Raw genomic sequence first — 27,489 nt, forward strand, 5'->3', positions numbered from 1 at the left:
GGCATTAATATTTTATATTATTGTATGTGTTCGTGTATTATGTTATGTATTGTAATATTAATAGTGTGACGTACATAAACTATTTGTATTTGTATTCAAGTTGATTTTACTTCACCATTAGCCAAAACTACCTTGACCAAAAACTTTAACATGAAGCGGGACAGACAGATGGACTGACAGACGCATGGATGCACAGACCAAAAAACATTATGCCCATAAAAAAGTTGAGAATCAACTAGGATACATCAATACACATCTTGACCTAAATTTTATTCAATGCATAAGATACTAATAAAATACTTTCAAAATTATTATCTACTAAATACACTGCACAGACAATGTCAACAGTCAGTATATAAGGATGATTTGAGGTGTGTTAGACTAATGCAACACTTGTTACAAGAAAGTTATGACTAGGTTAGTTTGGTATACTATTCCTCACCCTCCCACCTCTTACCCATATAATATGTGACTTAATCATTTCTTATTGACTTGTGTTAATTAATTTATGTATGGCTGATTGAATATATTTATGTTGAACATGTTAAATTTAAGACAGTCTTGTAGCGACTGCACAACTATATACTGTGTTTGTTTTTTTCTACAATATCTATTTTAAGAAAGAAAAACAATTTCGGACGAGTGAAACGAGGGAGTAAATAATTAGACTGATGTATGTTATGTTTTCACAATAATTCATTAAAAGTAACTTATTGCAAATTTTGATTTACAAAGGAACTATCTAAGTGTATATCTAAATTCTAATGTAAAAGAGTTGTTTATCCAATCTTTTCTTGATTTCAGGACAAACAACATATTTAATGTTGGCATTTGATGATTAAAATGGAACAAAAAATTTCTGCAAGTCATGAAAACAAAATTATTTTCATGACATGTCTTCAACCTAGAATTTTGCTCCAAAACGATCATATAGATCCAGCATGGCTGAACCAAAGTGGGTTGATGAATCGATGGCAAACAAAAAGATTTTAATTTTGAAATTATCAATTTCCCCCACCTTTGTAGCAATATACCAACTTCACCTGCATATGGGATATATATTTCTCAACTTGTTCAGAATTGAAGAGCTTGTAGCTGCTATAAAGACTTTTGTAAAAATGCATGATGGTCTTGAAGTATAGATTCTGGATACTGATGTTGTTTATTGTCTTATACATTGTTTCATTGTGTTATGGTAAATTATTGTATTCATGTCTTACATTTTTGATAATGTGCTTTGTTTGTATGACTACTTGTTTTTATTTGTTTCATATTTGTTTGTTTTTAAAGTGATTATTATAACACAATGTTGATTGATGTACCACTATTTTGTATATTTTTACTTATGATGTTCCTTTGTTTTATTCACACATTATTGTCAATAAAATGGAAAACTGTGAAAGTACTTATATTCCTGGGGTACCAATTTTCATGGTTTTCGTGGATGACTTTATCCACGAATTTAAGTGTCCAATGAAATAAAACAACCATTGTCCAAATCAAGACATTGAAAGATCCCCATCAGTAGGTTTGACTACTTATATGATCTAGAGAATATATAGAATAACGTCAAATCTGAGAATACTTTAATAGCAGTCACAGAACTACAACCCCATGCAGGATTATACCCATTTAATCTTTAATAACCTAAACTGTACAACTTTTGATCTTTTAATTCTCATCAAAATATTTTTGATCGATGAAAGTCAGATTTCTGGTATTGATATGCTAGTATGATAAAGTGTTCATTTTATATACTCATAGTTCTCGTACATATATGAAATAATAATTTCATGCTGGGCTTGATTTGATAAAAATTATTTGACAATTCAAGATACGTTTAAAGCATTTGTTTATGTTATTGTTTTCTTTAGGTGACATTTTTATGGCCTTTTTAACACCTTTGATGGTCTCTTATCGGTTGATCACTTTAACATGGGTTAATTACGATTTACAAGGGTCAATGTGTACTTTGCAATTTCCTTTCATCCAGACTATTTGTAACCTTCATTCTAAAGGATTTAATTATTCAATTTTTTTTTTTTAGAAAACAATCCATGAATTTAAAAACCCACGAACATAAATTTGTGAATTTTGTTCAAACCACGAAAATTGATACCCATGAATTAAAGAAAACAGTTATTCCCTAAGTACCCGGTAGACCAGCAGGACTCAATCATGCTAAATTTATGTCAAAACAAAAAAAAAGTTATCATTATTAAATGACAACCACTATACAGAGAGCTCACTAATTTTGTACGGTAGAATCTGATTGATTATTAGCTAGTTGAAAGTTTTATTTTACAGAAGATCTCAACATTGATCCACCATATCAAACTGACACACTTTATTTCTAATCATAGAGAATTTCATATGGTTTTTCAATATCACATCTGTATATACTAACCTGACGGTAGACAGACAAAACGTCACAGGACAAAAAGTCTCAGGACATAAAGTCACAACTTTGGTAGGGCAAAAAGTCACAGGACAAAAAGTCACAAAAAATTATAAGAGAAATATCTTGCACTATGTACTTTTTAATACATATATTCATCTTAAAGTTTAGGAAATGTGTCATTATACTAGAACAAGAGTGCACACGCTGAAATGTGTCGCCTTCTTTACTAATCATTGATATCATGTTGATAGTCCTAAATATAAAGCTTTATTACAACTGTCACATAAACTAAACATTAACCAAGAAAACTAAACATTGACCAATGAACCATGAAAATGAAGCCAAGGTCAGATGAACTATGCCAGGCAGGCATGTACAGCTAACAATTCTTCCATACAACAAATATAGTTAACCTATTGCTTATAGTTTAAGAAAAACAGACCAAAACACAAAAAATTAACACTGAGCAATGAACCGTGAAAATGAGGTCAACGTCAAATAAAACCTGCGAGATTGACATATAGATCATAAAATATTTCCATACACCAAATAAAGTTGACCTATTGCATATAGTACTACAAAAAAAAAGACCACACTCAAAAACTTAACTTTGACCACTAAACCATGAAAATGAGGTCAAGGTCAGATGACATCTGCCAGCTAGACATATACTTTACAATCATTCCATACACCAAATATAGTAGACCTATTGCATACCTATTGCATACCTATTGCATAAAGTATTAGAAAAAAAGACCAAAACTCAAAAACTTAACTTTGACCACTAAACCATGAAAATGAGGTCAAGGTCAGATGACATCTGCCAGCTAGACATGTACACCTTACAATCATTCCATACTACAAATATAGTAGACCTATTGCATACATATAAAAAAACAGACCAAAACATAAAAACTTAACTATAACCACTGAACCATAAAAATGAGGTCAAGGTCAGATGACACCTGCCAGTTGGACATGTACACCTTACAGTCCTTCCATACACTAACTATACAAGACCTATTGCTTATAGTATCTGAGATATGGACTTGACCACCAAAACTTAACCTTGTTCACTGATCCATGAAATGAGGTTGAGGTCAAGTGAAAACTGTCTGACAGCCATGAGGACCTTGCAAGGTACGCACATACCAAAATAAGTTATCCTATTACTTATAGTAAGAGAGAATTTAACATTACAAAAAATCTTAACTTTTTTTCAAGTAGTCACTGAACCATGAAAATGAGGTCAAGGACATTGGACATGTGACTGACAGAAACTTCGTAACATGAGGCATCTATATACAAAGTATGAAGCATCCAGGTCTTCCACCTTCTAAAATATAAAGCTTTTAAGAAGTAAGCTAATGCTGCCGCTGCCGGATCACTATCCCTATGTTGAGCTTTCTGCGACAAAAGTCGCAGGCTCGACAAAAATCAAGATTAATTTAATTTTAATCATGCAAAAGATATATTTCTTGGCACCATGAAGCCATTTAAGTGCCAAGCCACTCAGACATTTTGTTTTTTTAACAATTATTAGATCATCTTTGATATTTTTTTGATAAATTTTGTTTACAAAGTTGGTTTATATACAATAGTTCAAGAAAAATACAAAAATATTTTTATAGAAATAAACAGTTTTTCTTCAAAGAACATAATCAAAATCAAAGCGCTGTAAGCGCTGAAGGCAGTTAACCAAAAACCAAGGCAACCGTAATTATGAAAACTGTGGCAATGTTGCCTCAACATTAAACATTCATATATAGTACATTCATGTTTATCTAATGATTTATTTATTAAGGCAAATAATTTATATGTTATCAAGGTTTCAAAAGCAATGCATATACGGTATCAATGTATATTTTTTATGGTGAGTCTGCAGTGGTACAAGTTCCAAATGATTGCAGTTGTTCTACTTGGTAGTTAACCTTGGTTTTATTTGACTGCTAGAAGTTCAATTTGACTTAGTATGAACATGTAATAGTATGAATGAACTGGTTTCCCTGGAAAGAAAACTGAGTTTGTGTTCTATAGTACAAAAGTTATGAGACACGAATCAGACAAATGTTCACTACAACAGGGATCAAAGGTGAGGTCTGACTGACCTGCCCATAGTAAATGTAAATGATTTGTTATTTTGTCCCATACATATGAATATATATAATTTAGGGGTGGGGATCTCAACGGTTTTCAAGTTCTCAAACAGGTAGGGGTAGGCAGAGGATTAAGGGGGGCAGGGGGCCCGGCCTCCCCTTTTTTGGAAAAAATTTGGTTGCTTATATAGGGAATCACTGAAGCGTGACTGGAGCGGGCCCCTCTTAGGTCAGTTAGTGGGCCCCACTTATAAAAAATTTCTGGATCCGCCACTGGCGGTAGGGTGACCCTAGGGACTTCCCCTACATTTCATTTTATTTTTTATATTGTCCCATACATGAATATATATGGTTTAGGGGTGGGGATCTCATTGGTTTCCAAGTTCTCAAACAGAAGGGGTAGGGTGACCCAAGGGACTCCCCCTATATTTCATTTAATTAGTTATATTGATCCATACATGAATATATATTGTTTTGGTGTGGGGATCTCGACCGTTTCCAAGTTCTCAAACAGGAGGGTTGGGATGACCACAGGGACTTCCCCTATATTTCATTTGATTTGTTATATTGTCCCATACATGAGTATATATGGTTTAGGGGTAAGGATCTTGACCATTTCCAAGTTCTCAAACAGGAGGGTGAACAGTGACCTCAGGGACTCTCCCTATCTTTCATCTGATTTGTTATATTGTCCCATACATGAATATATATGGTTTAGGGATGGGGATCTCGACCATTTTTAAATTCTAAAACAGGAGGGGTGGGGTGACCCCTAGCAACTCTTCCTATATTTCATTTGATTTTTCATATTGTCACAAACATGAATATATATGGTTAAGGGGTGTGGATCTCGACCGTTTCCAAGTTCTCAAACAGGAGGGGTGGGGTAACTCCAGGGACTCCCCCTATATTTCATTTTTTATTTATTATATTGTCCTATACTTGAATATATGCAGGGGCGGATTCAGACGGGGGAGGGTTGCGGGCTTGCACCCCCCTTAAATTTGCAAAGCATGGGTTGTTCTCAGCTTAATAAAGAATATTCCGAGAATTTTACCTCAATTTTTTTTTTAGCCTCGCTCTGCTCAGCGAAAATTTAAGTTTGCGCCCCTCCTAACCTAAAATCCTGGATCTGCCCCCACATATGGTTTAGGGGTGGGGAGCTCGACCGTTTCCAAGTTATCAAACAGGAGGGGGTAGAGTGGCCCAAAGAATGCCGACTATATATCATATGATTTACTTACATTAAGGTTTATATAATATACAGTTAGTTGCATTATTAGTGAAAATAAAGAATGAAACTTTCAGCTACTTTAATTGACCCTTCAAAATTGAGAAAAAAACAAATAACCCCTCGAAATTGCAGTAAACTTTACACTTTAAAAGCATCTCACATGCATTATCAACATTCATTTACCATGCATAGATGTATTTTTTCACCTGCTTGTATTTATTTTGTAAATGATCGCCAAACCCGGAATTACCCTTATCCGCTTCCGGAATCGGAATCCGATTTTGTAAAATTTTGTCTTCACGGCCGCCATTGTTATGTGTTTACAATGTTGTTTTTGTCAATCAGATACGATTTTACTCGAATTTATACAATATTTGTCGGCGATTTTCTGTATAAAGCTAGCGGTTGAACAAAATGAACATTGCCGTCATGAATAATAATGATAAAAATAAGTTTTTAGCTCGTTTAATTGGAGACTGGTGAACATGGTGAAAAGGTTTGCAAAGTAATTTCTTATTTTCTTTCAAATGTAAGGTGACTACGTCGGGCGTAGCTAGAAACCAACTATCCTAGTCGAAATTCCGCTTGCAAAAGTGGAAGGTCGCGGACCTCGGACCACCGCTAATTTGCACACCTGCCTCCAAATTGAAAAGCTACGAAAATTTCTTTTTCTAATTTGAAATTGCCGCCAACAGCATGAACAGTTGAACTTATTATATAATAGACTACTGACGTAGTTGTACTACCTATTGATGACAAACAATATTCCTGCGACTTTTGTCATTTGGGAAATCTAAACTACTTGTCTTAAGAGATTTTCGGCGATTAAATATTTCATACAATTGTTCTTTGACATCTTAGCTAAAAGCACAAGTCATAATGAACTACACAAGGATTCTTAATAAGCACTACTTCCTATGTGTAACTTTAAAACTTTTGGATAAATCGACGATCATTTAAGGTTTTTCTGGTCATTTTTTTTGTAATCCAGAATAAAAAGTATTAAAAAAGTGTTCAATTAGTTATATATAACATAGTAGCAAGCTAGATAATAACAATGGCAAGTATTTCAGGATTTATTGGGTAGAACACAAATCTAGGGTGCTCGCATAATGCAGCTTAACTGCATAAAAATGAATTGTGACTTTTTGTCCTGTGACTTTCTGTCCTACATTCAACCTGACACACCAATATAATAACAAGAGTTCTGCTCCAGGAATTATATAAGTTGAGGGTTGATACAGTGTGTGATATTGAAAAAAACATATCCTATACACTTTGTTATATGCATGTACCTCATGTTGATGAAATTTATGTGACACAACGTCATATAGATAAGGAGAATTGATATGACATCATACAGACTTGACATGACACCATACAGATAAGGAGAATTGAAATGACATCACACAGACTTGACATGACAACATACAGACAAGGAGAATTGAAATGACATCATACAGACTTGACATGACACCACAGATAAGGAGAATTGAAATGACATCATAAAGACTTGACATGACACCATATAGATAAGGAGAATTGAAATGACATCATACAGACATGACATGACACCATACAGATAAGGAGAATTGAAATGACATCATACAGACTTGACATGACACCATATAGATAAGGAGAATTGAAATGACATCATACAGACTTGACATGACACCATATAGATAAGGAGAATTGAAATGACATCACACAGACTTGACATGACAACATACAGACAAGGAGAATAAAATGACATCATACAGACTTGACATGACACCACAGATAAGGAGAATTGAAATGACATCATACAGACTTGACATGACACCATACAGATAAGGAGAATTGAAATGACATCATACAGACTTGACATGACACCATACAGATAAGGAGAATTGAAATGACATCATACAGACTTGACATGACACCATATAGATAAGGAGAATTGAAATGACATCATACAGACTTGACATGACACCACAGATAAGGAGAATTGAAATGACATCATACAGACTTGACATGACACCATACAGATAAGGAGAATTGAAATGACATCATACAGACTTGACATGACACCATACAGATAAGGAGAATTGAAATGACATCATACAGACTTGACATGACACCATACAGATAAGGAGAATTGAAATGACATCATACAGACTTGACATGACACCATATAGATAAGGAGAATTGAAAGGACATCATACAGACTTGACATGACACCATACAGATAAGGAGAATTGAAATGACATCATACAGACTTGACATGACACCATACAGATAAGGAGAATTGAAATGACATCATACAGACTTGACATGACACCATACAGATAAGGAGAATTGAAATGACATCATACAGACTTGACATGACACCATATAGATAAGGAGAATTGAAATGACATCATACAGACTTGACATGACACCACAGATAAGGAGAATTGAAATGACATCATACAGACTTGACATGACACCATACAGATAAGGAGAATTGAAATGACATCATACAGACTTGACATGACACCATACAGATAAGGAGAATTGAAATGACATCATACAGACTTGACATGACACCATACAGATAAGGAGAATTGAAATGACATCATACAGACTTGACATGACACCATATAGATAAGGAGAATTGAAATGACATCATACATACTTGACATGACACCACAGATAAGGAGAATTGAAATGACATCATACAGACTTGACATGACACCATACAGATAAGGAGAATTGAAATGACATCATACAGACTTGACATGACACCATATAGATAAGGAGAATTGAAAGGACATCATACAGACTTGACATGACACCATACAGATAAGGAGAATTGAAATGACATCATACAGACTTGACATGACACCATACAGATAAGGAGAATTGAAATGACATCATACAGACTTGACATGACACCATACAGATAAGGAGAATTGAAATGACATCATACAGACTTGACATGACACCATATAGATAAGGAGAATTGAAATGACATCATACAGACTTGACATGACACCACAGATAAGGAGAATTGAAATGACATCATACAGACTTGACATGACACCATACAGATAAGGAGAATTGAAATGACATCATACAGACTTGACATGACACCATACAGATAAGGAGAATTGAAATGACATCATACAGACTTGACATGACACCATACAGATAAGGAGAATTGAAATGACATCATACAGACTTGACATGACACCATACAGATAAGGAGAATTGAAATGACATCATACAGACTTGACATGACACCATATAGATAAGGAGAATTGAAATGACATCATACAGACTTGACATGACACCACAGATAAGGAGAATTGAAATGACATCATACAGACTTGACATGACACCATACAGATAAGGAGAATTGAAATGACATCATACAGACTTGACATGACACCATACAGATAAGGAGAATTGAAATGACATCATACAGACTTGACATGACACCATACAGATAAGGAGAATTGAAATGACATCATACAGACTTGACATGACACCATACAGATAAGGAGAATTGAAAGGACATCATACAGACTTGACATGACACCATATAGATAAGGAGAATTGAAAGGACATCATACAGACTTGACATGACACCATATAGATAAGGAGAATTGAAATGACATCATACAGACTTGACATGACACCATACAGATAAGGGATATCATAAAGTGTTTGCAACCATGACTGCAATTGATGACATGCCCTCATACAAATAAAAGGTATGATAAAGCCTTTGCAATCATGCTGATATTATTAGATACATAGTGTGCTAGTGACCTTCTATAGTATATATGGGGTCAGTAAATTCCATATGGGGTCACTAGCACACTATGTAACGAATTTATCTTACGACCTATCAAAATAAGCAAGTCTTCAATACAGTTAGCATTAAAATGATTTAGAAACAACTTCCTTTGATCCTACAAAAACAGATGCCAACAATGACAACTTGTTAGATTTAAATGTGTTTTATGAATTTATTTCACTTTATCATCACTTTCTTCGTCTGTTGAAACCTTTAAGATTTTTTCTCAGTACTGTTTTGTTTTTCTAAAGAGACGTAACTCCACTACTAACTATGTATGAAATAAGACCCACCTCCCAACTAACCTAATGTTAAATATACACTGTTTCCACGCGGACGCTTTTAACCAATCATATTCCTAGAAATGTAAAGGAGGTAAGATAATATTAGATACTTAGTGTGCTAGTGACCTCATACGGTATATATGGAATTCACTGACCCCATATATACTGCATTACGTCACTAGCACACTATGTAAGGAATTTAACTTACCGACTATCTTAATATTGTGTAAAATTTAGACTAGTGACCTATCAAAATGAGCAAGTCTTCAATACTGTGAGCATAAAGAAACTACTTCCATTGATCTTACAAAAACAGATGCCAACAATAAATAAACTCATCATAGATACAAGGACTAAGACACGCGTCTCGTCTACAAAAGACTCATTAGAGACGCTCGAATACAACTTGTTAGGTTCAAATGTGATATATGAATTTATTTCCATCTTAATCATCAATTTCTTCGTCTGTTGAAACCTTTAAGATTTTTTCTCAGTACCGTTTTGTTTCTATTAGGGACGAAACAGCACTATTAACCGTGTATGAAATAAGCCCCGCCTCCCTTCTTACCTAATATGGAATATAAAGGGACGTAACACCAATACTAACCGTGTATGAAATAAGCCCTGTCTCTCTACTAACCTAAAATGAAATATAAATGGTCTCCACGTGGACAATTTTAACCAATCATATTCCTAGAAATGTATAGGAGGTAAGATAAAGATAAAATCATCACGGGTGGCTGGTACAAAATATAACAAATATCAAGTCAATATCTTCAAGCATGACATATAGTGTGCAAAACTGATTATTTCCATGAATTTTCTAAGTCCAAGGAACGTAACTGTGCACAAAATTATCAGACCTGAACAAACTTGATCTGTAACTTGTCATGATAAAATAATGTACCAATCATTTAATCAGAATCTTTTAACATGACAAAAAAAATATTCGGAAACTGCGATATTTGACACATTTGAGTGATCTTTTTAAGTCGAAGGGCCATAACTAGTCACAAAATTTTCAGATCTAAACAACATTTGAACTTGGTCTGTATATGATAATACAATACAACAAATATCAAATCAATATCTTCAAGCATGAAAAAAGTGTGGAAGACTGATTTGCCTTACTGATGGATGGAGACAGATATATGGGACTAATAACAGATATTAACAGTCTCAATTAAACTACCTGAGTATTAGTATATACATCTAACAAATCAGTATGAGCGCCATGGTGTAGTTCATCAGACTACAAATACAAAGGTTCCTGGTTTGATCCCCGCTCCAGCATTTGTCCAGGGAGAAAATTTCAGGGACTAAATATTCTGCTCTCCTTTGACACCATTTGGCGGTGTGGTCTTTGGGAAACAATGATAGTCTGTCAGAAGGGGATAATAAATGGCTGACCCGTGTTAAGAGAGAGTCATATCTCTTACACATAAAAAACACCCTTGTAGATTTCGAAAACGAGCAGGCTTATGTTGCTTCAAGGTAGCACTCACACCCGCAAAGTGGAAAGGGATTAATATAAGTTACAATTACTTGTTTCCCAATCCACTAAATAGATATGTTTAAACTCAATTTATACTTACTCTGTAGCCGATTCTTTGACAAATGTTTCTATTAAATGCATTCTTTTCTTTGATAAAGGCAAAAGCTGGCGTATAAACTGAAAAGAAATATATCAATTGAAACCATTTTTCTAGGTAATAAAAACATCATTAAAAATAAGCAAGCTTTCTTTCTAGGTTAGAAAACATAACCCTATCAATTCTCAATTCTATCATAAGAATAATCAAGCATTTTTTTTAAAACATCATAAGTATAAGCAGGCTGTCAGGACCTCATGTTGTGTGACATCTCTCAACATATGAACTTGTATAAATTTACAATTCATATTATTCTAATGTTTAAGTTAAGATTTGATGATTGCAACTAGAATCTGTAACATTTATAGCTGAATTTAATCTGTGCCAAATATTCACAATGGGCACTCTAACCCAATCAACTGCCTATATTTATATATTACTGTGAGTGCTCTTAGACTTGTGTTTCCATTGTTTTTATGTTAGTTGTTTTTGTGCACTGTATAAATCTATTGAGTATATTCATTTGTAATTACTTTTTACAGTTTGTTCTCATGTTGTGCTATATAACACCACCATCCCAGGTAAGTGGAGGGTTGAGCCCTCACACACATATGTTTAACCCTATTATTAATGTGCTAGTGTTAGGTCATGAGCCTGTAATTCAGTGGTTCATGTCTGTCATATTTGTTTGTTTTTTTTATAAATTGTATTGTTTGCTGTAAATTAAGAAATTATTGTTCAAGGTCTTACCGTGACCTAAGATTGTTTATTGTTCAAGGTCTTACCGTGACCTAAGATTGTTTATTGTTCAAGGTCTTACCGTGACCTAAGATTGTTTATTGTTCAAGGTCTTACCGTCACCTAAGATTGTTTATTGTTCAAGGTCTTACCGTGACCTAAGTTTGTTTATTGTTCAAGGTCTTACCGTGACCTAAGTTTGTTTATTGTTCAAGGTCTTACCGTGACCTAAGTTTGTTTATTGTTCAAGGTCTTACTGTAACCTAAGATTGTTTATTGTTCAAGGTCTTACTGTGACCTAAGTTTGTTTATTGTTCAAGGTCTTACTGTAACCTAAGATTGTTTATTGTTCAAGGTCTTACTGTGACCTAAGTTTGTTTATTGTTCAAGGTCTTACTGTGACCTAAGTTTGTTTATTGTTCAAGGTCTTACTGTGACCTAAGATCAAGGTCTTACTGTGACCTAAGATTGTTTATTGTTCAAGGTCTTACTGTGACCTAAGTTTGTTTATTGTTCAAGGTCTTACTGTGACCTAAGTTTGTTTATTGTTCAAGGTCTTACTGTGACCTAAGATCAAGGTCTTACTGTGACCTAAGATTGTTTATTGTTCAAGGTCTTACTGTGACCTAAGATTGTTTATTGTTCAAGGTCTTACTGTGACCTAAGATTGTTTATTGTTCAAGGTCTTACTGTGACCTAAGATTGTTTATTGTTCAAGGTCTTACCGTGACCTAAGATTGTTTATTGTTCAAGGTCTTACTGTGACCTAAGATTGTATATTGTTCAAGGTCTTACTGTGACCTAAGTTTGTTTATTGTTCAAGGTCTTACTGTGACCTAAGATTGTTTATTGTTCAAGGTCTTACCGTGACCTAAGATTGTTCATTGTTCAAGGTCTTACTGTGACCTAAGTTTGTTTATTGTTCAAGGTCTTACTGTGACCTAAGATTGTTTATTGTTCAAGGTCTTACCGTGACCTAAGATTGTTCATTGTTCAAGGTCTTACTGTGACCTAAGTTTGCGTATGTCAATGTCCTTTAGACTCTGTTGGATAGTTGTCTCATTATCTTCTATTTTGTAAATAGTTAAAAAAAGATTGTTTTGCAAAGTGGTATAATGTGATGTGTTCAGTCCTCAGTTGTTTAACTTGTACATGAACGGATTAGGTCAAGATCTAGTAGGCTAATAACTAATCAAAGAGCAGATTGCTTAGAAGGATACGATTACCATTGTTTTCATTGATACACGTATTTATCATTTTCAAAAATAATTCAACTGCACGTGTAAAATGCTCGTAAAATGTAATTTACGTAACCTGAATAACTTTAAAAATAGCCAATTCTTGATACAAGTGTGTGAACAATGTACTTATTGTGTTTTAGTTTTGTACTATCAATTCCAGCAGTCACTGAGAGTGAGAGAATGTATTTCACTTTAAGTTATCACCTATTTTCCTACGTGAATTCTAGGTGGAACCCCATTCCTAACTCTTTAAATATCTACTATCGTAATTTCCTTTGGGTCAGTGGGCATGACCCCTTTCCGTACACGTTCCTCTGTTTAAATTGCGATCCGTTTCAATATAATATGCATCTATCGATAGAACAAGTTATTTTTTCTGGACGTATCGTCGTTTGACGGAAGTTACTTACGGAAGGGAGACAACAGAAGGGAGACAACTCAAAACGATAATATGGAAGACTCCATTTTGGCTGAAGGGGTGTTCTAGTTACACCTTTACTTTGTGAACTACATTTATTCTAATTTCAATGATACATATGGTTTAAAATTATGCAACAACAATAACCCTCAATAGCTGACAGACATAGAAAGGATCTCGTGAGTTTTAAATTAATCAATGGAGTTGGGAATCTAGAGCAACCATTCAATCTGATACCCCTTGAAGTCAAGAAAAATATACGCATTCGCATAATTACCTAAACAAACCCTAGACTTGTGATTTGTAGCAAGGACTTATATTAAATGTTAATTAAACGACCTCCATTTCTTTATGGAAGTAAAATATCAAATATCAGTTTCATGACGGTGACATATAAGAAAACTCCACTTCATTTCTTATATATATGACAGAAAAAGATTTGTTGATTGGAATTCAGAGAACTCTTGCATGTTATCGAAACTGGGGAATTCCCTCTGACGTGTTTCTAAATTTATAAAAACACTAAATATAAATACTGCTTAATTCTGATTTTCTGTGATGTTAAAAACAAGCATACAAGTCCAGGGAAATATCGAAACATGAAAATTATGAGAAGAACATTATAGGACAGTCGTTTAAATTCAATCCTTTTGTTTTTTATACCATTTAAAGCAAGACAATTTCAAGAATCTGAGATTTTTCTTGATGTTTAGAATAAAACGGTTGACTTCAGGGCATGGCCCTGAGTCAATGGTATAAGTCTACAGATTGCTTAAAAGCAATCGTATCCCAAAAACTGCTTATTGTGTTATTTGCTTTTTTATTTCATAATTAGACTTAATTATTACCTCTAGTGAGCTGTACGAACCAACTGAGTATTTCCAGGACGGAACTAGATATTTAAGTACATTATCCAATATAGATATAAATCTGTAAATAGATAAAAAAAAAAGGAATTAAATATTTAACATGTTTAAGTACATTAGGGCTATTCCAGTAAAAATTATCCAGGGGGGGTGGAACGCCACTTATTTTTTGACCCCCCACCTATGGAAAAGATTAAAAAAATACACCCCCACCTAGAACATGTATTTTCTTCCAAGACCCCCTACCTAGAGAAAAAAAATAAAAGTTAGCTAGTTTTTTAAAGTATACAAAAATGTTGCATCCTGTCAAATAAATGTAAAATTTGTTGGTTTATCTATTTCAGTGCATCCAAAAAGGGGGGGGCCCTCTGGCCCCCCCTAAATCCGCCTCTGGTCTCAATGGCAATCATACCACATCTTCTTTTTTATACTAGCTATGTTGCTATTAAAATATAAAATGAAACATGTAACAATGTTATGGAGCAGCAGACGACAGATGCAACATGACGGCAATAGCTCACTGTGACCGAAAAAGGGGGGTGCGATTTTAATTATGGCCCATTTTATTTTTAAAACTGTCAATAACATTTTCAGGTACGACATATTCTTCAGGTGGGGAAACTGGTTGGCACCAACCATTTGATGTTCAGAGTTTAGTTTGAGCCATAAAATATTTTTGGTAGGCACAATGTAATTCTTTTTTTATTTTTTGTATTTCTTATATACATTTTTTTTTTCAATAGGCAAATGTTGAGGAAGATGATATACTCTCCTGTGTAACAAGGCCATATTTTTCCGCAAAAATTAGGCCATTTTTTTCCTTCAATACCACCCACGCAACATGCGCAATAAAAATCTAATTGTCTGTGCCAAATATAAATATTTTTTTATGGACCGCATAGTTTGGATGTCACCCACACATATTTTTTGTGGGGAGACGGTATACAAGGGAGAGGGTACTTGAAGTTGTTATAAACTGTATGCAATAAAATATTATTTGGGACAAAAATTGCAAAGAATTGGCCAGTCCACCTTATTAAGGACATATTCTTTGCAAGGAAAGAGATTTAAGTACAGCAAATTCTGCCATTTCAATTTCAATGAATATACAATAACTTCTTCCAACCGCAACAATATTTAAGTTAACCTTTATTTACAATGTTTAAACTGGTACTGTTGCCTTGTTCATGTTCATGTTGGTTTTTTTTACATTAAATTTGGGTCTTCGTCGATACCATACTTATTCCAGACGTTCCGTATCAGAGGACATTTCAGGCAATTCCTCTGCACTTCTTGTATCATTATATCTTCATCACGGTGACAAGAATAACAGTATAGAGTACCATTAATTCATAGAACAAAACAACAAATCGCTGAAGAAGTCATGTTTACAAAATGTCAAAATGAGCCAAAGACCAAACTAGAGGCTCTAAAGAGCCTGTGTCGCTCACCTTGGTCTATGTGCATATTAAACAAAGGACACAAATGGATTCATGACAAAATTGTATTTTGGTGATGGTGATGTGTTTGAAGTTCTTACTTTACTGAACGATTTTGCTTCTTACAATTATATCTATAATGAACTTTGCCCATTAGTAACAGAGAACTATATTTGGTAAAAATTTACATAAATTTACCAAATTAATGAAAATTGTTAAAAATTGACTATAAAGGGCAATAACTCCTTAAGGGGTCAATTGACCATTTAGGTCATGTTGACTTATTTGTAGATCTTACTTTGCTGAACATTATTGCTGTTTACAGTTTATCGCTATCTATAATAGTATTCAAGATAACCAAAAACAGCAAAATTTCTTTAAAAATTACCAATTGGAGGGCAGCAACCCAACAACCAGTTGTCCAATTCATCTGAAAAATTCAGGGCAGATAGATATTGACTTGATTAACAATTTAACTTCTTGTCAGATTTGCTCTAGATGCTTTGGTTTCATAGTTATAAGCCAGAAACTGCATTTTACCCCTATGTTCTATTTTTAGCCGTGGCGGCCATCTTGGTTGAATGGCCAGGTCATCGGACACATTTTTCAAACTAGATACCCCAAAGACGATTGTGGCCTAGTAGTTTCAGTGGAGATTTTGTAAAAGATTACTTAGATTTATGAAAAATGGTTAAAGATTGACTATAAAGGGCAATTACTCCTAAAGGGGTCAACTGACCATTTTGGTCATGCTGACTTATTTGTAGATCTTACTTTGCTGAACATTATTGCTGTTTACAATTTATCTCTATCTATAATAATATTCAAGATAATAACCAAAAACAGCAAAATTTCCTCAAAATTACCAATTCAGGGCAGCAACCCAACAACCGATTGACCGATTCATCTGAAAATTTCAGGGCAGATAGATCTTGACCTGATAAACATTTATATCCCCATGTCAGATTTCCTCAAAATGCTTTGGTTTTTGAGTTATAAGCCAAAAACTGCATTTTACCCCTATGTTCTATTTTTAGCGGTGGCGGCCATCTTGGTTGGTTGACCAGGTCACGCCACACATTTTTTAAACTAGATACCCCAAAGATGATTGTGGCCAAGTTTGAATTAATTTAACCCAGTAGTTTCAGAGGAGAAGCTTTTTGTAAAAGATTACTTTAATTTACGAAAAATGGTTAAAAATTGACTATAAAGGGCAATAACTCCTAAACCGGTCAACTGACAATTTTGGTCATGTTGACTTATTTGTAGATCTTACTTTGCTGAACATTATTGCTGTTAACAGTTTATCTCTATCTATAATAATATTCAAGATAATAACCAAAAACAGCAAAATTTCCTCAAAATTACCAATTCAGGGGCAGCAACCCAACAACCCATTGACCGATTCATCTGAAAATTTCAGAGAAGATAGATCTTGACCTGATAAACATTTTTTCCCCATGTCAGATTTCCTCAAAATGCTTTGTTTTTTGAGTTATAAGCCAAAAACTGCATTTTACCCCTATGTTCTATTTTTAGCGGTGGCCGCCATCTTGGTTGGTTGACCAGGTCACGCCACACATTTTTTAAACTAGATACCCCAAAGATGATTGTGGCCAAGTTTGAATTAATTTGGCCCAGTAGTTTCAGAGGAGAAGATTTTTGTAAAAGATTACTTTAATTTACGAAAAATGGTTAAAAATTGACTATAAAGGGCAATAACTCCTAAACGGGTCAACTGACCATTTTGGTCATGTTGACTTATTTGTAGATCTTACTTTGCTGAACATTATTGCTGTTTACAGTTTATCTCTATCTATAATAATATTCAAGATAATAACCAAAAACAGCAAAATTTCCTCAAAATTACCAATTCAGGGGCAGCAACCCAACAACCGATTGACCGATTCATCTGAAAATTTATGGGCAGATAGATCTTGACCTGATAAACATTTTTACCCCATGTCAGATTTGCTCTAAATGCTTTGGTTTTTGAGTTATAAGCCAAAAACTGCATTTTACCCCTATGTTCTATTTTTACCCTTGGCGGCCATCTTGGTTGGTTGACCGGGTCACGCCACACATTTTTTAAACTAGATACCCCAATAATGATTGTGGCCAAGTTTGGTTTGATTTGGCTCAGTAGTTTCAGAGGAGAAGATTTTTGTAAAAGTTAACGACGACGGACAACGACGACGGACGACGGACGACGGACGCCGGACGACGGACGACGACGCCGGACGCCGGACGCAAAGTGATGGGAATAGCTCACTTGGCCCTTCGGGCCAGGTGAGCTAAAAATGACAAGGACAGTTAAGCGTCTTTTATGGAGACAAAAACTATATTCCTAAAAAGTCTTTGGGGTTCTTCAATCGAAATAATAGCAAGCTAAACTAAATGAGATTATTATAAGGGCTAAATCTCGTCTGTACTAGCCAAATTTAACAAATTTAAAGTTGTTTATAAAAAAAATATATATCATGAATGATGGTTAATTACGTTTTTCGGGTTATCAGTTAGACCGCATGGTTTTATTATTACAATAGGAAAACACCCGAGACGTGAAATCGCATGGTTCTATTATCATAGGTAAACATCCGAGACGTCCCAAAAATATATAAGTGCTCCTATTATTGGAGGAACATTACACAGTTGTGTACACACACATGGCGGCATGGAACACGATCGGAAATTCATTTGACGATATCTAAGCGTTTCGAAACGAAGTGAAAAGTATCGTGCGCCACGTGGGCGCTTACATTTGTCACTGTATGCGCCATTTCTTGTCAATATGCGCTATAGGGGCAGGGGGCACGTCCTTCCCGATCACTGGTTTGACAAGAACACAAACGGACGCTTAAAATTAGTGGTCTGCCAACTTTATTTGCAGTCGGATGACCTTTTCAGGAGAATCTTCCTTCACAACAGGGGGAACAATATGTTTCAGAAACCCCCCACCAACAGAAATGAATTTAAATCGGGACCACCACCCTCCAGAATACAATTATGTTGATAACCCCCCACCTATGGAAAAAAATATCGTCGGCGTTCCGCCCCTCCTAGGTAAATTTTACTGGAATAGCCCTTATCCAATATAGATATAAATCTGTAAATAGATAAACAAAAATAATTTGAAACATTTAGCTGTATATCAGAGGGAAACCTTGTTTTATATCTGCCAAAATCCTCTTTATTATCTTCTTTATGAAGAAAAACAAGTCAAGCAGATGATTGATACAATTATTGGCAATTGTGATGTATCAGTCAATGTTGAACAGGCTATTATGAAACGACTTTTCAATATCACACATGGCGGAGCCACATCATGAAAGGATTCTGGGAGTATGCTAATTTACGGAAAAGTAAATCTCATTTCGTACCCTGAAAATTTAACCACATATGTGAAAATATCTCAGCTTCAAAACAAGCCATTATACATTTCCAAGTTTACGTTATGGACTAAACTACAGGAAAAAGACATACCATTACCGCCTATGGAAATTAATTAAGGATATTGACCCATATAACATATTTTACATATATAAAACTTATAACAGCAGAGGACAGTGGTTTTCTCTGGGCACTATGGCTTCCTCCACCAATAAAAACTGACCGTCACAAAATAGCCTAAATGTGTTGCTTAAAAGAAAAAAAAATATAACAAAGATACAATATAATAAAAGAAATCAAAATATAACAGTGCAAGACCCTCATGGGTAGTCAAGGTTGTTAAGTAAAAACTTGCCGATATAACGCATATAACTAATACGTAAAATAGCATACAGAATTTGTACCTTTGAATTAAAATAGATCTCCTATATAACTGTTCTGAGGTGTATGATTCTAACTTGGGAAATCTGACTAAGTTATCCTTTTTGAATACGTCCATATCAAATCCCATGTATCTTCCTTCTGATGCTGTAATCTTTATTTCTCTAATACGGGTATCTATACCTCCAGCTAGAAAACAGTATTTATAACATTAAAACACTTCTATATCTATTTTCTTATACATATTCAAAATGATTTTCCTTATTCTTTAAATCTATATTGATATATAGATTGTATCATGCAGCCCTTTTGACTACAATATTAATTCAGTAGGTAAGTCAAACTTTAAAATATGATGTAAACAGATATTGACAGAGCATTTTCAAAATTTGAATACAATTACCCATCTTGAGTGAGTAAAGGATGTAGGGTAAAAAAAAAAAGTATGTGTGTTTACTGTACCCCTACCTACCCTAATTTGTATCCCCTACCCTAGAGTTTTTTGGCCATTTTTGATTAAGCACTGTTAAAGTCACAATGTTGCTCCCATAGACTCAATGTAAAAACAAATCCCTACCTATAGCTACCTACCCTGTTTTTTTCAGCATGTGACAGTAAACACACATACTTTTTTTGTTTGGCCTAGTCAATTTGCTAATGTGGTACAATCTGTTCCTTATTAAAGTAATGGACAATGTTTAGCTCAATGTTGAGTTCACAATAGATATTGAAGGAATTCACACCAGAGCAATGTAATCACCTGAGAGAAGTTTATAATCAAATAATCCAATTGTTTATCACCAGTGTTAATGAAAACAAAGTTATAAAAATGACAAGATGTTTTAATATATTTTGTTTACTGTGCAAATTTTACAGTCACTTATATATAATTATATAAAAATATCATACTACTAAACACAAAGTAAAACTGCTTCCATCATAATCGAGGAATCCAATATATTAATATAAGAAATTTGTGTAGAACTTATAATCCCTTTGTTTGAAGATTTACTTACAAGTATACTCACATTTGCATTCTTTGATTCTGATCATGATATAAGGATAATGTTCGGTGGAGTTTTCTAACAATGGTATGTCCTCCACATCTGAAATTTCCCTACAAAAGTAATTAAACATCTCATTTTAATTATATTGCAAAAAACAATAAAAAATAAGCCAAAAAAGTAACCTACCCATCTTTTCTTGAGAAAATTTAATAATCTATAGTGAGCAAGTGCACATAACAAAGCATCACTTGAAGTTGAGACAAAAGCTAATACTTTATTATATATTCACTGATCCATTAAAATGGTTTCAAGGGCAACACATAAAATCAGAGCATAAGCTAAGGAATCTCACAAAATATTAATATCTAAAACTTCTATTTTAAATTGAACTTTATATGAATATGTATGCCATGTCTGCTATGTAAACTTATTCATTGTTATTTTGAGTTTTTTTCCTTTCACATATTTTTCATGCTACTTGCTTGAATTAGAAATTATCCTTAGGAACAAAGAACACACATGACACATGTGCTGTAGTCAATGTTAATCAGGGATCTCCATGGCCTGTTTAACAATGGCGCCCCGCCATCGTTCAAAGGTCTTGCGCCATCGTCAAATGACTCGCTCCATCGTTAAATTATCTTGCGCCATCGTTAAATTGTCTTCCGCCATCGTTCAACATGTTCAAAACTTCATCATTTTTTGTAGCCCGACGCCATTTTTTTATCAATTATAATCAAATGCATGTAATTGCATAACCCTCAGGCTTTTTATGTTATAATCCAACACAGTTCTAACGCCTGAGGGATATCCGGATTAAGATCGCTAATCACTTGTACCTGAGCTTGTACAGGTAGATAAACAAACCAGACAGGAGAATACTATCTGAGGATAGACGATACATATGTCGAATTAATCAACTAAGATTCAGCAAATGATTATGATAATTTAGATTAAATAAATAAATTAATAATCCAGTTACAAAGAAAACAGTTTAACAAGTCGAACACGTGCTTTATTTTGACTTACGCAATCAGCATCCCCCTTTTTTAAGAAGTACAAAATAAGACGCAAAACAGTAAATATTATTTCATCACAAATAACTCGAGTACTGCTGTATCGATAATTTAAATGACTTTAAAAGTTTAAAAGTAAAAACTTATAAATATTTCCTGTCAAGAAATATCGTATCGTAATTCCGAATTCATTTCGTATATTACAATCAAATTGATACATCCGCGTTTCCGGTTTCTATTCAGACTCGAAAGATGCATGTTGCACAGCATCAATTTGTCAGATAAAGTCATTAAAAACCTTTTCATTTGCTTTACAAATCTCTTTAACCTTTTACATAACCCGTACCAATCGTTTTGTTGTTGCTGCAAATCAGCCATACCGGTAATGGTTTCTGAATTTGACAGTGTCCATGAAAAATAAGCTCCACATCATATGATTTTTAACCCCCATAACAATTACCAAAAATACAAGAGATCTACATGGGGACCTTCATGACAGCTTTAAGTCATTCTCGACTAAGGGGGGACCATGACGACTTGGTATTTGAATGATTAAAAACGGCAATAAATGAACATATTGACACTTCTAATTCTATAATGAAAATTCAAATAAATATAATTTCAAAAAGCAATGAATTAGCATGTTCACCATTCCTTGTATGGAGGGATAAAATACTTCCGATCGTGCTACACTGTACAGCGTATACACGGTTTGAAATGGTGAAAGTTCCTCCATGGTTCAATTTTCATCCATGGAGATCCCTGGTTAATATCAACAATGCCATAGGCAATAATCAAATTATCAATGTTCTGTCATTCAAACAAGAGGATGTTTTTCTGCCACATCTGATCTCAGGCATTTTAAACCTACCTGGCATTTTTTTCTTAAAATGTCCTGTACCAAGTCAGGAATATGGCTGCCGCCCGCAGTTGTTATCTTATAGTTCGTTTCTATGTGCGTGACATTGTCTTTTGGTTTTTTGTTGCACTTCATTAAATATAAGTGTTTCTGTTGTTTCGTTGTTTTCCTCTTATTGTTGATGTGTTTCCCTCAGTTTTAGTTTGTAACCCGGATTTGTTTTCTCTCAATTGATTTATGACTTTAGAACAGCGGTATACTACTATTGCCTTTATTTTGCCTATTGATGAGATTGTAGCAAAGAATCATCTTGTTTAAAAAACCCTTGATAATCTATGAATGAAAATAAAAAGGATGTGGCTTGACTCCCAATCAGACAACGATCCACTGGAGTCCAAATAACATAGAGGTAAGAACTATAGATCACTGTATGGCCTTCAACAATGAAGAACTATAGATCACTGTATAGCCTTCAACAATGAAGAACTATAGATCACTGTATGGCCTTCAACAATGAGCAAAACATATACTGTATAGTCACCTGTAAAAGGCCTCGACATGTCATAATATAAGAAAATCAATGGTCTGATGAATTTATCTTCATCTCACAGTATTCAACAGAGGGAATGTAATAACTAGTACTGAAAACCTGTACATACCAAGTAATATTAACATTCTTCAACAGAGGGAATGTAATAACTAGTACTGAAAACCTGTACATACCAAGTAATATTAACAGTCTTCAACAGAGGGAATGTAATAACTAGTACTGAAAACCTGTACATACCAAGTAATATTAACATTCTTCAACAGAGGGAATGTAATAACTAGTACTGAAAACCTGTACATACCAAGTAATATTAACAGTCTTCAACAGAGGGAATGTAATAACTAGTACTGAAATCCTGTACATACCAAGTAATATTAACAGTCTTCAACAGAGGGAATGTAATAACTAGTACTGAAAACCTGTACATACCAAGTAATATTAACATTCTTCAACAGAGGGAATGTAATAACTAGTACTGAAAACCTGTACATACCAAGTAATATTAACATTCTTCAACAGAGGGAATGTAATAACTAGTACTGAAAACTAGTACTGAAAACCTGTACATACCAAGTAATATTAACAGTCTTCAACAGAGGGAATGTAATAACTAGTACTGAAAACCTGTACATACCAAGTAATATTAACATTCTTCAACAGAGGGAATGTAATAACTAGTACTGAAAACCTGTACATACCAAGTAATATTAACAGTCTTCAACAGAGGGAATGTAATAACTAGTACTGAAAACCTGTACATACCAAGTAATATTAACAGTCTTCAACAGTGGGAATGTAATAACTAGTACTGAAAACCTGTACATACCAAGTAATATTAACAGTCTTCAACAGAGGGAATGTAATAACTAGTACTGAAAACCTGTACATACCAAGTAATATTAACATTCTTCAACAGAGGGAATGTAATAACTAGTACTGAAAACCTGTACATACCAAGTAATATTAACAATCTTCAACAGAGGGAATGTAATAACTAGTACTGAAAACCTGTACATACCAAGTAATATTAACAGTCTTCAACAGAGGGAATGTAATAACTAGTACTGAAAACCTGTACATACCAAGTAATATTAACAGTCTTCAACAGAGGGAATGTAATAACTAGTACTGAAAACCTGTACATACCAAGTAATATTAACAGTCTTCAACAGAGGGAATGTAATAACTAGTACTGAAAACCTGTACATACCAAGTAATATTAACAGTATTCAACAGAGGGAATGTAATAACTAGTACTGAAAACCTGTACATACCAAGTAATATTAACAGTCTTCAACAGAGGGAATGTAATAACTAGTACTGAAAACCTGTACATACCGAGTAATATTAACAGTCTTCAACAGAGGGAATGTAAAAACTAGTACTGAAAACCGGTACATACCGAGTAATATTAACATTCTTCAACAGAGGGAATGTAATAACTAGTACTGAAAACCTGTACATACCAAGTAATATTAACATTCTTCAACAGAGGGAATGTAATAACTAGTACTGAAAACCTGTACATACCAAGTAATATTAACATTCTTCAACAGAGGGAATGTAATAACTAGTACTGAAAACCTGTACATACCGAGTAATATTAACATTCTTCAACAGTGGGAATGTAATAACTAGTACTGAAAACCTGTACATACCAAGTAATATTAACATTCTTCAACAGAGGGAATGTAATAACTAGTACTGAAAACCTGTACATACCGAGTAATATTAACATTCTTCAACAGAGGGAATGTAATAACTAGTACTGAAAACCTGTACATACCAAGTAATATTAACAGTATTCAACAGAGGGAATGTAATAACTAGTACTGAAAACCTGTACATACCAAGTAATATTAACATTCTTCAACAGAGGGAATGTAATAACTAGTACTGAAAACCTGTACATACCGAGTAACATTAACAGTCTTCAACAGAGGGAATGTAATAACTAGTACTGAAAACCTGTACATACCAAGTAATATTAACAGTCTTCAACAGAGGGAATGTAATAACTAGTACTGAAAACCTGTACATACCAAGTAATATTAACAGTATTCAACAGAGGGAATGTAATAACTAGTACTGAAAACCTGTACATACCAAGTAATATTAACAGTATTCAACAGTGGGAATGTAATAACTAGTACTGAAAACCTGTACATACCAAGTAATATTAACATTCTTCAACAGAGGGAATGTAATAACTAGTACTGAAAACCTGTACATACCAAGTAATATTAACAGTCTTCAACAGAGGGAATGTAATAACTAGTACTGAAAACCTGTACATACCAAGTAATATTAACAGTCTTCAACAGAGGGAATGTAATAACTAGTACTGAAAACCTGTACATACCAAGTAATATTAACATTCTTCAACAGAGGAAATGTAATAACTAGTACCTGTACATACCAAGTAATATTAACATTCTTCAACAGAGGAAATGTAATAACTAGTACCTGTACATACCAAGTAATATTAACATTCTTCAACAGAGGGAATGTAATAACTAGTACTGAAAACCTGTACATACCAAGTAATATTAACATTCTTCAACAGATGGAATGTAATAACTAGTACTGAAAACCTGTACATACCAAGTAATATTAACATTCTTCAACAGAGGGAATGTAATAACTAGTACTGAAAACCTGTACATACCAAGTAATATTAACATTCTTCAACAGAGGGAATGTAATAACTAGTACTGAAAACCTGTACATACCAAGTAATATTAACATTCTTCAACAGAGGGAATGTAATAACTAGTACTGAAAACCTGTACATACCAAGTAATATTAACAGTCTTCAACAGAGGGAATGTAATAACTAGTACTGAAAACCTGTACATACCAAGTAATATTAACAGTCTTCAACAGAGGGAATGTAATAACTAGTACTGAAAACCTGTACATACCGAGTAATATTAACAGTATTCAACAGAGGGAATGTAATAACTAGTACTGAAAACCTGTACATACCGAGTAATATTAACATTCCATTCTTCAACAGAGGGAATGTAATAACTAGTACTGAAAACCTGTACATACCAAGTAATATTAACAGTCTTCAACAGAGGGAATGTAATAACTAGTACTGAAAACCTGTACATACCAAGTAATATTAACATTCTTCAACAGAGGGAATGTAATAACTAGTACTGAAAACCTGTACATACCAAGTTATATTAACAGTCTTCAACAGAGGGAATGTAATAACTAGTACTGAAAACCTGTACATACCAAGTAATATTAACAGTCTTCAACAGAGGGAATGTAATAACTAGTACTGAAAACCTGTACATACCAAGTAATATTAACAGTCTTCAACAGAGGGAATGTAATAACTAGTACTGAAAACCTGTACATACCAAGTAATATTAACAGTCTTCAACAGAGGGAATGTAATAACTAGTACTGAAAACCTGTACATACCAAGTAACATTAACATTCTTCAACAGAGGGAATGTAATAACTAGTACTGAAAACCTGTACATACCAAGTAACATTAACATTCTTCAACAGAGGGGATGTAATAACTAGTATTGAAAACCTGTACATACCAAGTAACATTAACATTCTTCAACAGAGGGAATGTAATAACTAGTACTGAAAACCTGTACATACCAAGTAATATTAACAGTCTTCAACAGAGGGAATGTAATAACTAGTACTGAAAACCTGTACATACCAAGTAATATTAACAGTCTTCAACAGAGGGAATGTAATAACTAGTACTGAAAACCTGTACATACCAAGTAATATTAACAGTCTTCAACAGAGGGAATGTAATAACTAGTACCTGTACATACCAAGTAATATTAACATTCTTCAACAGAGGGAATGTAATAACTAGTACTGAAAACCTGTACATACCAAGTAATATTAACATTCTTCAACAGAGGGAATGTAATAACTAGTACTGAAAACCTGTACATACCAAGTAATATTAACAGTCTTCAACAGAGAGAATGTAATAACTAGTACTGAAAACCTGTACATACCAAGTAATATTAACAGTCTTCAACAGAGGGAATGTAATAACTAGTACTAAAAACATGTACATACCAAGTAATATTAACAGTCTTCAACAGAGGGAATGTAATAACTAGTAATGAAAACCTGTACATACCAAGTAATATTAACAG

At 33.9% G+C, this 27,489-nt stretch overlaps 1 protein-coding gene across 4 annotated transcripts in view; it reads right to left on the minus strand.

Moving 5' to 3' along the window:
- Positions 1-27,489, minus strand: part of LOC139518611 (E3 ubiquitin-protein ligase HECTD3-like) — a 69,488-nt gene that overhangs the window by 25,548 nt on the left and 16,451 nt on the right. For 2 of the 4 annotated variants that reach the window (XM_071310102.1, XM_071310096.1), the window contains exons 6-9: positions 20,932-21,020; positions 19,927-20,092; positions 14,676-14,757; positions 11,434-11,510 (exon numbers count right to left, since the gene is read on the minus strand). In XM_071310102.1, coding sequence (XP_071166203.1) covers positions 11,434-11,510; positions 14,676-14,757; positions 19,927-20,092; positions 20,932-21,020 — 414 coding nt within the window. Of the gene's footprint in view, positions 1-11,433; positions 11,511-14,675; positions 14,758-19,926; positions 20,093-20,919; positions 21,021-27,489 lie in introns of all 4 variants that reach the window. The other 2 variants (XM_071310093.1, XM_071310087.1) reach the window with 1 other exon arrangement.

This window comes from Mytilus edulis, chromosome 1, assembly GCF_963676685.1.
Source record: "Mytilus edulis chromosome 1, xbMytEdul2.2, whole genome shotgun sequence".
In the NCBI taxonomy this organism is placed as follows: domain Eukaryota; kingdom Metazoa; phylum Mollusca; class Bivalvia; order Mytilida; family Mytilidae; genus Mytilus; species Mytilus edulis.